Genomic DNA, 12,964 nt, shown 5'->3' with positions numbered 1-12,964 from the left:
TGGGGGTCCAAGGAGGCTCCGCTGGGCCAAAGAAAGGAAGTGTCTGAGACAGCCAGCCGGAGAGGCAACTACACACACAGACAGGTGAGCCGGAAACAGTCACCCTCAGGGGAGAGGTGTGGGGGGAGCAACTGCGCCCCTTCATGCTGCCTGCTGAGCCTGAGCCAAGAAGCAGTGGAGACGGAGGCAGTGCCTAGTAGGGAAACCGGGCACTCAGATGGTGCCAGCTGGAGGCTGCCGTGGCCCACACAGGCCCCACACAGGCCTCCCTGCCAGGCACAACCAGGAGGCATACCGCAGAGGGCCTGATAAGGAAGCAGCAGAACTCGGGATGAGCTCAGCACAGGTGAGACAAGACCCGGCAGGCTCCCTGAAAGGAAAAGGACCTGCAGGCCACATTGGCAAGAATGTGAGCGGAGCAGGGAAGACGACAGCAACATGACCTCACTGCCTCCAGGGCACGCGCCTGAGCCTTGGCACTGACAGTGGGCCGGCCCGACCCAGGGCCTGGCGGACGGCTTCCTGCTTCTTGGTCCCAGCCCCTCCGCTGCCTGGCCTCTGACAGGACTGCAGTCACTGGCTTTGCAGCCAGTGGGTCTCACATATGTCAGCCTGCGGCTAAACTTGGGCGTGGGGAAAGAGCAGCAGAAGGAAGGAGAGGTGGGGCGGTTATGAGTGTATGTCTCACGTGGTCACAAGCAACCACAGGTGTCAGGGGACAGAGGGAGGGTCTTTGTCAGGACAGTGAAGGAAAAGGAGACGGTTCACTAGGGCCTTTTCTTTGCAGTAAGGGGTGTTCTGTAATTTGAGTCCAGATGTGGGTTTGGGGCAGGCTGCATTTTGTACTCCATACTCGCTGACTCCCAAACAGCTCCTATCTGAACTTCAGGAAGAATCCATACCCCAACCTTAGGCTAGGTCAGAGTAGGACTGCTCAGCCGCAGGCAAAACACTGGTCAAGTCCCACCGGTGTCCCCACCCCCGAGAACCCTCAGGCAGCCCCTTTCTGAGCAAAGGCCTCTAGTGATAGTTTTGTGTGGCAAGCCCCAGCCTCTGGGCCCAGACAAGTCGAATGGGAGAGCTGAGACAGGGCCTCCAGCCTGCCGCTGGGCTCGGAACCTCCGCCAACTATTGGTCCAACCAGTCCAGGCATCTCCAAAGCTCCCTGACTAGACATAGCACCTTGGTTTCTGTACGAGGAAAGGGAGCTCCTCTCTGTGCCCTCAGGCAACCTTGCAGTTAGGGCCTGACTCTGAGGCCTGTGCGGCCACTCGTAATCTCCTTTCATAATCTCCCTGGGGAGATGAATGAAAACAGTTGGTAGAGATGAGACACATTTAACCTCAGAGATGTCACTGTTGCATTTGCTTTCAGGATCTACCTTTGTCTCTCTGGGTCTAACTGGGTGAGGGAGAAACTAATGGGATCTTTTCTGCCCCTCCTAGACTCTGGCCACTAGGAGGCATGGGGTGGGCTTGGGGGAGCTGCTCTGGGAGGGCCCCCGTCTCCCTCCTGTAGGCCAGGTGTGCAATGGGCAAAGGACTCCAGTGGGAGCACACACCTGACAAAATGTATTTCCTACAAGGCAAGATGATAGAAATGGTCCAAGCCTTTCAGAACCCTGGTTTTCTCAAGAGGGAGACCAGCCAAGCCAAGGCAGGCACAGCGATTCCAGCCACGGGTCACCCAGGAATCAGGTGGGTGGGAAAAGTGGAGTAAACTCCATCTTGGGTGCCTGGAACCAGCAGGCCGAGAAAGGGGCTGGAGATTCAGAACTCTCTTCAATGGCAAGACAGACACAAAGGCCACCCTGGGGCTCTCTGTCTCAGAGACACCCTGTACCCTCAAGACATCTTATTCCTTCCTTCTTTCTAAGCACCAAGGGCTGATGCAGCCAGCCTGCCCCTTGCACCCTCCCAGGAAGGCCAGGGTGCATGGGCACCAATGAGTTTCACTGGCCATTTCCTTCCGAGTTGTCCCCCAGGCACTCAAAATGCTGGTGGCTGAAAGACCGAGAGCAGCACCAAAGGAAGGGATCTTATTTAGGCACCAGCCTTTTGCTCTAGCAAAATCCCAGGGGACAATGGGTGGGGCCCTGATACCATTCACACTCCATCTGGGCTTCAAACACTGGAGCCCGGCCCTGCACCAAGAAGGGAGGGCAGACTTTTCCGAGGAGGGGAGGGAGAATGGTGGGAGAGCCCCACCCCTGCCCGGCGGGGCAGCCTTCCGAGGACACAAGTCACGTCACGGAGACTAGCTCACCAGTCTTGAGACACAAACACAGCAAAATGTCATCATGATCAGCAGGTTCTGTGCTAAAAAATTATAACTACACAGCATTTTCTCCAGTTCTGACACCTTTTTAATAGAAATCACTGTTTTTAGGAAACAAATAGCACTTTTGTAATTTTTTACAATGTTTCTTACCTTGATCTTAATTTAAGTAACACTAGGAAGACCTCAATATCTTTTATTTTCCTTTTTAATTTAAAAAAAAGTTGCTGTTGTTTTTTTTTTCCCCCAGATACAAAGATTTTTTGCCCTTGCATAAAAAAACAGTGCCCCGAACGATGACACAAGGACTCACACAGACTCACTGGACCTCACTGACACTATGATTCCTATTCTACCATGCAAGGTCTCGACTACCCTTAATTGGACTGTCAGCCTGAAAAACAGCTTTTCTATTCCTTATTTTAGTTTTTGTTACCAAAAAAGTAAAATAAACAACAAAATAAAACTTTTTTGAAAGAAAAAAAGAACAAAAACAAAAATTAAAAAAAAAGGAAAAAAGAAATGTCTCCATTCAATTCACACACACCTGGGTCGCGTGCTGCTTCGCTTCGCTCAGGATCTTCTCTTTTTATAAATATAGAAAAGGGATGGAGCTTGTTTTCAAGTAAAATCACTGATCCACCTTGTTTCCTTCCTAGACACACACACACCCTTCTTCCCTGCCCTGGGCAAGGGCCGGGCTGAGCTCGGCTCTGCTTGTTCTCGGGAGAGGGAAGGAACCGGACCATCCGGGGACGCGCACCAATTTGCCAAAGCAGGGAAGGAAGTGTGGGAGTGGTGGGGCGCCCACGCGGGGGCGCGGAATGCTCGGGAGAAGGACCTGATGGCTGTCCTTGGTGTCCACCTCTCCGTGCACAGTGTCCCACCCCAGACAATAAGAAATACTGCTTATTTGATATACTTTTCCCACCCCGGCTCCCCCCCATTCCCTCCCCATCCCTCCTCTGGGCACTGGGGTTGGTTAAATCTCGATTTCCTTTTTTTGGTTTTATAGTAGTGAAAGTTGAGAAACAGGAAAGCCCACACACTCTTTGGACTTGTCTCCTCTACCTGTACAAACGGCTCGGCAAATAAGAATCTGAAACCTGCTCTCCTCCCTCCACCCGTCCCTGCTCCCACCCAACAAAACAAAAAACAAACCCATCGTGGCTGTGGAGGCTGCTGCAGGCACACACTGGTGTATAATAGAGAGAGTAAATATATTATTTCACTTGGCATGGTGCTGGCAAAGAACCTCCAGCTGGCACTATTTCATGTAACATGGTCCAATCTTTGCATGTACACACAGAATAAGAAGGATCAATTGGCAAACTCTGGTGCCACCTGGCACAAGCATCTTCTCTCTCTCTGGAACCAAAGAACCAAAAGAATTCTGTACTTTCCAGAAGAAATCCGGCTTTGCTTTTCTAGAGTCTTCAGTGTTTTGCTCTCCTTGCCGCCGGGATCCCGTGGCTTCTCCTAGCAGGGCTCTGTTATTTAGTCTCTTCCCCCTGGTTACAGTTCGCTGTGCAGCTCTGAGAGGAGGGGGAGGGGGCCGGTGTGGAGGAGGTGGCGTTGGCAGGGGGGGTGCAGTCCGGGCCATTGGACATGGCCCCCACAGTGGCCTCAGAGTCTACAGGTTTGGAGAGGTCAATGCCGTGGATGAGGCGGATCAGCTGTTTCACCTTCTCCAGGGAGCTGTGCATCTCCTTCTGCCGGGCCAGGATGGTGTTCTTCATCTCCATGCATTTCTGCAGCAAACGAGAGGGGCGGCAGCACTGAGCCTGCGCTGTTTCTGACAGCCCGGCAGCCGGCTAGTGTGCTGCCCCTCTGGAGTGGGCGCTACAAGGAAGCCCAAGAGGCAGGAGAGGGGGCAAGCGAGCGGTTCAGAAGCCAACTGTACGTGATACCAGGACTAAAGCCAAAGGTGAACGACCACTCTAATACCACGGAATAAAAGTCATTTTAAAAACAAAGCTCCCACAGCTGTGCTGAAACTGCGTTGGGCAGGCTGTGGTATGCGTCCGCCGGGCTGATGGGCGCTAACAGTCGGGACTAGACCGAGCCGTCCAGGACAGAAAACGAGCCCTGGCCACCTGGATTCAATGGTGGGCCTCCTGAGGCTCACTCGGTCAGCAAGAATTCAGAGGGAGGGTCTGGGGTGGGACAGCCACTCAGGAGAATCAAAGACCTCAGCCCACAGAACCCCTTCTGCTCGGTCAATGGTCATCTTTTGCCCTCGGCCTCCCACACCGGTTGGTTTCTGTTCTAGGCAGGGTAAGAGATGTGAAAGCTGCATGCCACCGGTAGTATGGTGGGGAGGACACCAGCTGGTGCCCGTGAGGGCTGAGGTCACCTCCCTCCAACAAGGGACAACGGGAACTTGCTTCTGTCGGGGGGAGCCTCCGAATCCCTGGCGCAAATACAACCCTCTTTCCCACCTGGACAGGGCTGGCTGGGCAGTATTTCCTTCCAATACTTGTCTCTACAAATCCCCTTTCCACAGGCTGGTTAGGAAAACCTGGAAAAGTGATCAGCTTGGTGTGGGCAGGAAGGAAGGGTCCTGCAGACGGACCCACCGGCCCAGGCAACTAGAAAAAATCACAGGTGGGGACCTGGTCTACGTGTGCCCAGCGTCACAGGCTGCTGCCAAACACGCTCAGGAACACATGGGGGTGGTGGCTACACTGTTGTAGCCGCTCCTCTCTTCTGCCTGGAGACTGAAAATCCTCTCAGATCAAAGCCAAGAGGACGCTGCAAGCTCGGCGAAGGCACCTGTACCCGAGGGCCAGCTCTAACTGGTGACAAACTTTGCATCTGCCCAAGTTAATGGCGTTAATAAGCTAAAAGACCTGGATAGCCCCTGGGAGCCACATGGACTGCTTTGTATGTGCAAAGTTCTGTATTTCTGTATCTATCCTTGAAGGCATGAGGTTTACTTACACTTATAGAATTGCTGAGCTGTTTCACCTTCTGCTCTAGTTGTTCTCTTTCTTGTTTTAAATCTGAACTCCATTTAAGTAACTTCTGTTTCTCTTCTTCTTTTGCTGAAAAAGTAAGAAACTGTTTGTAACAATAAGTTCTTTGAAAAGGCCACTGTGTTCACAATGATTGCCACCGAAGAAAGTATTTTCTCCAAAGCTCCCCCAGAACCCCAAAGCTCCCCGAGCCCCACAGCTCTGAGTCCCACAGCCAGTGCACCTGCCCACCTGGAGTTTCCCCTTTACATGTGTAGCTACACTAAGAAAGTTGTCAGTGGCTTGAGACTGGCTTTACAGAAACCAGATCTACTTTTCCGTTTTCCTCCCCAAGAAATAGCTACACAACTTTCTACTTCATTCAATAAAAACTTGTCATTTTTAAATTTCCTTTTGAAAAAAAGCAAATACTACCTTCCAGTATTTTTTTTTTTTAATAAGGGAGGATTACACAAAAGGGGGCATGGATAATTCTTTACCTGCTTTGTAGGCAATATAGGAATGAACAATCGCTAAAGTTCCAGGCCATGGAATTGCTTCTTCCTTCTTCAGCATCTGAAAAGATTTTTAGAATTTTACCTTGAGAAGGAGGTATACATACACATCCCCTGTGCAATACCAGGCAATGGTGTCTGTAGCTACTGGCAGACAAAATCCAGGAATGATTTTGGTGGGTGGCAGTATTGCAAAACCCTGGTCTATCGTTCTGGACTATAAAGTTCCAGATATCAGCCTGAGAGAAGGAGGTACAACGCAGGAAGAGCCAAGCCACCTAAGCCCTGGCTTAGAAAGAAGCTGTGACTTGGCTGGACGTTCCTATCTTTTCATACGTGCCACATGACCCCCACCACCTCCCCACAGCCAGAACCACCAGCATAGGCTGCAAGTGTGCATGATGGCAGCAGCCACTGAAAGTTTCGTCCTTGATCTGACATGGGCTGCCGGTCTCAATTTGAGCTTTTTATGTCCCTCAAAGGCAGCCCGAACAAGGAAATTAAATGTCAGTTCCAAATTCTAAAGTATAATCTAGACCCCGTGTGGAAAATGATCAGAGAGGGTCACAAGGCAGCAACTGAGAGAACATAGAGAGAACTGTCTCTACTAATTACATCAGGGAGACGCTAGGAAGAGGAGTGAGAATAAAAGGGGAAAACCAGAATTCTCTCAAATCCGGATTCCAAGGAACTGAGCAGCATCCCAAACTCTGCTCAACTACTGAGCTCATTTATCTATTATTTACACTTTGCCTATTTCCAAAAAGACTGCTTATAATAAAAATATAAAGATACATGGATAGTTCAGAATAAGAAATCAGAAACCAAGCAGAGAAGGAGGGAAGAGGCTGGGACAATTAATGTGCCACATAATGTTTTGGTCAATGACAGACCACCTATACGAGGGAGTGATAAAAAAATATGGCGAATGTTTAAATTTAAAAAATTACTACAGTAGAAGACACATTGCCATTAATCCCCCTCAAAACACTCCCCGTTGCTTTGAACACACTTATCCTATTGCTCTTGCCACTTTCTGAAGCAGTTCTGGAAGTCCTCTTTCGTGAGTGTCTTTAATTGTGCTGTCGTGGCTGCCTCGATGTCCTGAATCATTTTGACTTTGGGGAAGAGCCAGAAGTTACACGGTGCCAGATCCAGTGAATAAGGTGGATGAGGACACACCGTAATGTTTTTATTTGACAGAAATTGCCATACCAGAAGCGATGTGACACAGAATGTTGTCATGATGGAGGATGATTTATGGCACACTTAAAAACACACCTTCTCTCAACTGTAGCTCACACCCGACTGATTGCACTGAACAAGTTGAAACTTGTCACACATTGTTACTAAGGTTCGATCAGCTGCTTCCCATATTGAAGACTCGGCCTTTCCACTGGATGGCACTCACAGTAGCATTCACCATATTTCTTGGTCACAATGGAAAGTCTCTGTGTCACACATTGCTTCTGGTATGGCAACTTCTGTCAAATAAAAACATTACGGTGTGTCCATCCACCTCATTCACTGAATCTGGCACTGCATGACTTCTGTCTCTTCCCCAAAGTGAAAATGACCATGAAAGGGAAATGTTTTGAATTGATTCAGGACATTGAGGCAGCCATGACAGTGCAACTAAAGATACTCATGAAAGAGGACTTCTAGAATTGTTTCAGAAAGGGCAAGAACAATGGGATAAGTGTGTTCGAAGTGAGGGGGAGTGTTTTGAGGGGGATTAATGGCAATGTGTATTTTACTGTAATAATTTTCTTAACTTCTATTTATTTTAAGTGCGTTTTTCCAGGACCCATCAGCTCCAAGTCAAGTAGTTGTTTCAATCTAGTTATGGAGGGCACAGCTCACAGTGGCTCATGCGGGGAATGAACTGGCAACCTTGTTGTTAAGAGCACCGTGCTCTAACCGGCTGCCCCTAATTTCTTTTATTTAAACATTCACCATATTGCTTGATCACATCTCGTATAATGATGGTCCCATAAGATAATAAAGGAGCTGAAAAACTCCTATTGCCTAGTGAAGCAGCTGTCCTAACATGATAGTGTGACACATTGCTCATGTTTGTAGTGACGCTGGTGTAAACAAACCTACTGTGTTGTCCAGTCATACAAAAGTACAGCACATACAACTGAGCGCAGTACATAGTACTTGATAATAAATGACTGTTACCGGTGTATGTATTTACCATACTACATACTTTTTATATACATTGGAGTGTACTTTCTACTTGTTAAAAACAAAAAGCTTGCTGTAAAACAGTATGCCATGCTACGTTGCATGTTTAGCACATCTCCTGATCACATCATTTTCTCTTGTGCTGATTTAATCCCGTGTTGTTTTGCACAGTAACATGCTGCACAGGCCTGCAGCCCAGGAGCAATAGGCTCCACCACACAGCCTAGGTGTGCAGGAGGCTGGACCATCCAGGCGTGTGTAAGGTAAGTGCACGCTCTGATGTTGGCATGGCGACGGAACCACCTAACGACACATTTCTCAGAATGCATCCCCGTCTTCAAGCAGCACATGACTCTATGTTTGCCTTTTAAGTCCTGAAATATTAAGATAGCACTTGACAGTTAGTTCTCTGATCCTGATGACAACATGGGTTAAAAGTGAAACTTGTTATCTGAATTAAACAATCGATTGAGCACTTTCATTTAAACATTTTATTTTCAAAAAAGTTGCAAAACCATATATTGCGTTTGGACCATTCTTAAGAGAATAAAGCAGAAAGTCTTATGGACTTTTTTAAGGGTCAAGGTAATAATGATAAGTCATTTCAAATAAAGGAAGGCACTTAGGGTCTCTCCACCTATACACAGAGTCACAGACCAACGCATACGACAGAGAACCTCCAAGGGGCCGGATGCTGTGCGGTGTTAAGTGTTGTGCTGTGAACAGGGCAGATGTGGCCTGGAGAACTACAGGGACAGGGAAGAGACTCTGCCATTTCCCCAGATCAGAGGGGAAAAGCAGTCCTCCCGACTGTGTTCTTTCTCCTCCTTGGCCTGCACTCTGCCTGACTCCCCACAGTACCTGGTCCTGACACCTGGGACAGATCCACATGCCCTTGGGAATTGTTTTCAGAGGAGGGTCTAAGCAGTCCAGATGATACACACGGGAACATGTGTCACACATCAGCAACTGACCACTTTTTCTACAAACGCTGCAAAAATCCTCATGGATATCACCCTATGAAAGTGAGAGAAAAGGTAAGAGAAAGGACAAAAAGGTAAAATGTAAATGTTAACATGCACATTCTGGATACCAATAAATGTTTTAGGACAATCAGCTGTGCCCCTTCTAACATGTTACAAGAGTATTCAAGAAAAGTAGTAATTACCAATGGTACAAGCCCCCACCTGCCCCATACAGCTGAGGTTCCCTGGGCAGGGGAAGTATTCTTAATTGTAAGGTAGACTTTATAGGAAGCTCTGTAGTCACGTAGGCCAAAATTAATTTTACAGGTGATAGCTCAGCATTTATTACGTTTTGGCAGAGTCCAACCCACAAATCAGAAAGTTTAAAGACATTGAAATCCATTCATCAAAGTGTTCTATAATATGATACAAACAATTCTCATTACGTTTCATTTTTGGGGGGACTTTAGAAGGATTGGGAAAGGAAACAGACAAGAAATGGAATTTTGCTAAACTCTTTGCTTGCTCAGGGAGAAAAAATATAGTGAAAGTTCAAATGGGAAAAGATTAAGTCAGGAGCAAATTAAACTCATATGAGCTTTCTAATATGAAGAATTTAAACCGCCACAGCAACAGCTGACAATGTTCTCTCTTAAAACCTGTATTTGGCATTTGCTGTTCAATGGACCATTCTATTCCGGGAGGCTTTATTCCTTCCTGTAAAACACTTCACCAGATGGGAAAAGAAGAGCAGCCCCAGCCAGTGAGCTCTGCCTGTCTCCCCCACCCTCATCAGTGACTTCTAGTACTCAGGTTAAGTCTGCTGGAGCCCTCTGAACAGAAGACACAATCAGAAAAAAATCACACAAAGCTGATCTACTTAAAATTTGCAGAGGACAACAGTGAAAAAAAGAAAAAGAGGTATTCAAGAGGTATTTTTCAGCAAGTCAATCCCTGGCCTATTCTCTGAATGGGATTAATGCCTGTGACAAAGGCACCAGGGAAGGGAAGACTGAAGGGACATGTCAGAGGTGAGCCAGCAGAGGCAGGGCCACAGCTTGGTGCAGACAGACCGCTTTCACCTCCAATGTGTTGTTTTCGATTTCGAGGCTATTCTGCCAAAAAGCCTACCTCAGAAATACGCACAGGAAGCAATGATACAGACAGCAATGCTCATTTTTTCCCTTTCTGTGATCTGACCCCTCAACCACCACGGCCGAAGGCACAGCTTCGCAGACCTACAATTTCTCTCTATAGGAAAGGAAGCTGTCCCTGTAATTCACTAGGGTATCCAGCAGCCTAGAAAACTAGCTGTAAGAAGATGTAAGATAATCAGAGTGTGGATGGATTTTAACCTTTCTTAGTAAGAAAATGTTATCTTTGGATAGTAAAAAAAGGTACTTGGTACATGTAAAAAAATACTGCGTGAGAAGGCAGCTGAACAATTCAACTTCCAGGCACTGAAAGAGGTAAGGTTTCATCCCTCAATGAATCATGACTTTCTTCTTTTAGTCTTAAAATCAGGCTGAGGGATGCTCTTCTCTAGAGAGCTAGTCTTTCTTGAACCCTAGCTCCATGTTCTAAGCCTGCACCTTTACGAGGTTTATAAAAATTGTATGGTTTCAGAGAGTGTATTACATGAAATCACAGACAAAATTATCAGTGATGAAACAAATAAGACATGCTGACTATCTTATTCAGAGGAATTTGTTGGGTAAAGAGTTCTCCCTTTCCTTTGCTCCTGAGTAAGGAGAACATCAAGAAGTGGAAGGTGGAGAGAATATAAAATAAAAATGAAATGATTTCTTTCAAGTTGCTAAAGGAAAGAAAACTTCCTGTCCTCTTTACAGACCCTGTAACAGCAGTTTACTTCGTCTTTATGGTGTCAGGAACCTGTTACATTCTTGAAATTACTGAGGACCTCAAAGAGCTTTTATTTACGTGAGTTACATACATCAGTATCTACTGTATTAGAAGTTTAAAAATTTTTTAATTTTTAAGTAATTATAGAATCACAGGTTATAAAAAGAGGGTATTGACACAATTTAAGACCCCAGAAGACACATGTGTACTCTCCACTCGCCCTCAGTGGTGACATCATTACATCATGCAGTAGCTGGACAACTCCACTGCTCTTGGGAAAACGAGAATGAAAATGAAAAAGAGTGCTTTAGTAGTATTATGAAAATAATTTTGATTTTGGGGAGCCCCTAAAAGAGTCTCAGGGATCTCCAGACCCTACTCGAGAACCACTACCCATATAAATGAGTATGAAATGACAAGCCATGTATTTCATCCACACAGAATTGGTTCTTTGCTGAAAGAGAGCAGAGGAAGTCCTACGGAGGTGCGGCATCATGTCAGAAAGCTTAGGCTTTGGTGACTGACCAAGTTCTTACCATAAACCAAATGGTACGTTGAAAGATGGCGGACCCATGATTCTTTGCTAGGAGCTGAGGACATGTTTTTTTAGACACACCCTGATTATATCAATTGCAACTTGGCCTAAACGATTTTATAACTATGTCAACATATCTTCCCTGCTCATAAAAATGATGATACTGGCAACAAGGTACATCCTGAGCATCAGTGTCTGGCTGGGTCTTGTATTACCACGGCCTTCTAGATGGTTATTGATCTCCAGGAAATGCTGCCTCTCAACTGTTACTGCTTAATTAATGTTGTTGGCGTTTACGCCACCCAGCAGCAAATACACAGAGCCCCGTGTGATTTTAATCACTTCCACTGTAGGAATTCTGTAAAAGTAGAAATCAATTATCTTTAAAAAAAAATATCCCTTCCACTAGGTTTAACCTAGGAAGTACTCAATGTATTTAGTGGTTTTAGAAAAGCTTCCCTTTGCCTTTGGATTTCTGAAAAGAAGAGTGTTTGCAATTTAAGACTAAACCTGGCGGAAGCTTTCAGTTTGTGATTTGATCTGAGTGGATCCTTTCAAGAAAACCATTTTATAAACCCCCTCAGCTAAAAATCACAAAAAAGAAAACCCCAGTTTAGGAGAGACTCACACGCAGAACCACAAAATCATCTGTTCCCAGCACTGTGCAGCACCCTGGGAGGGCCCTACCAAGAAGCTATAAGCTGTCACTCCCTTTGGTAATGCTTCACCCAAGGAAAAGTTGGGACAATCTTTGATGCCAGCAAACAAGGTTTCTAACAGGAACTCCTGCTGCTGATTAACAAGACAGGTAGAACACCGGACTCAATTACTAATGCCAAATGTCGGGGAACCTGGGTAAAATGCTGAACCTTGAGGGCAAGCCACCATCTACGCCCAAGGAAGGAAACCTGCCAGAGAACAGACCTCTACTACAAAGGTCCTCCAAAGATGACACTTCCTTTGTTTGCTTTTTAACACTTCCTTTGTTTGCAAATTTTAACTCAGGCTGTGCACATGGTATTCTTTTACTCTCTGGAGAGACGTGGGCCATTAGTGTTAGTTTGGTACAAAAGTAATTGCTGTTTTAAAGGTTAACGATAACTGCAAAAACTACAATTACTTTTGCACCAACCTAATAAATACTGAGAACCTTTAAATTCAAGGGACATTTTACCTGAAGACGATCTCTGTAACTCACAAAACAAACAGCACATGACAAAACAAACCTCTTGGTTTCCCTCCCCAAACCCACTCCTATCACCTCACTCAACGGCAGCTTCAACCTTCTACCTCTTTAGGCCAAAAACTCTGGATTCACCGTTCACTATTCTTTTTCTCATACTCCATTATCTAATCCTGCTGGCTCTTCAAAACAGATGCAGACTAGACTTGATCTCTTTTCTCCATCTCTGCTTGTACAGTCCTATTAGGCCAAGCTAGCCAGCACTGGCTCTTGCCTGGATGACGGCGACAGCCTCCTATCTGGTCTCCCTGCTTCCCTTCTATCCTCTCCACAGGCTCTTCTCCATAGTTCACACACAAAATCCAAATCGATTTTGCAAACATCTTAAAATAATAAACGCAGGCAAGAACCTTCAAAGGATGCTAAAACCACTGGGTTACAGTTTGTTGGGGAACTGGAGATTTATACCGACTCAAAGC

At 46.3% G+C, this 12,964-nt stretch overlaps 1 protein-coding gene across 13 annotated transcripts in view; it reads right to left on the bottom strand.

Annotated features, from left to right (window-relative positions):
* Positions 1–2,346: 2,346 nt before the first annotated feature.
* The window catches only part of PHF21A (PHD finger protein 21A), a 162,171-nt gene continuing 151,553 nt past the window's right edge, over positions 2,347–12,964 (bottom strand). For all 13 annotated transcript variants that reach the window (XM_081061727.1, XM_081061739.1, XM_081061729.1 and 10 more), the window contains 4 exons: positions 8,801–8,956; positions 5,735–5,810; positions 5,221–5,324; positions 2,347–4,028 (listed from right to left, as the gene is read on the bottom strand). In XM_081061727.1, coding sequence (XP_080917853.1) covers positions 3,771–4,028; positions 5,221–5,324; positions 5,735–5,810; positions 8,801–8,956 — 594 coding nt within the window. In that variant the 3' untranslated portion in view covers positions 2,347–3,770. The remainder of the gene's footprint in view (positions 4,029–5,220; positions 5,325–5,734; positions 5,811–8,800; positions 8,957–12,964) is intronic.

Source organism: Rhinolophus hipposideros (genome assembly GCF_964194185.1).
Source record: "Rhinolophus hipposideros genome assembly, chromosome: 10".
Taxonomy (NCBI): Eukaryota; Metazoa; Chordata; class Mammalia; order Chiroptera; family Rhinolophidae; genus Rhinolophus; species Rhinolophus hipposideros.
Note: the sequence above shows the minus strand (reverse complement) of the source record. Positions and strands in the feature narration are given on the sequence as shown.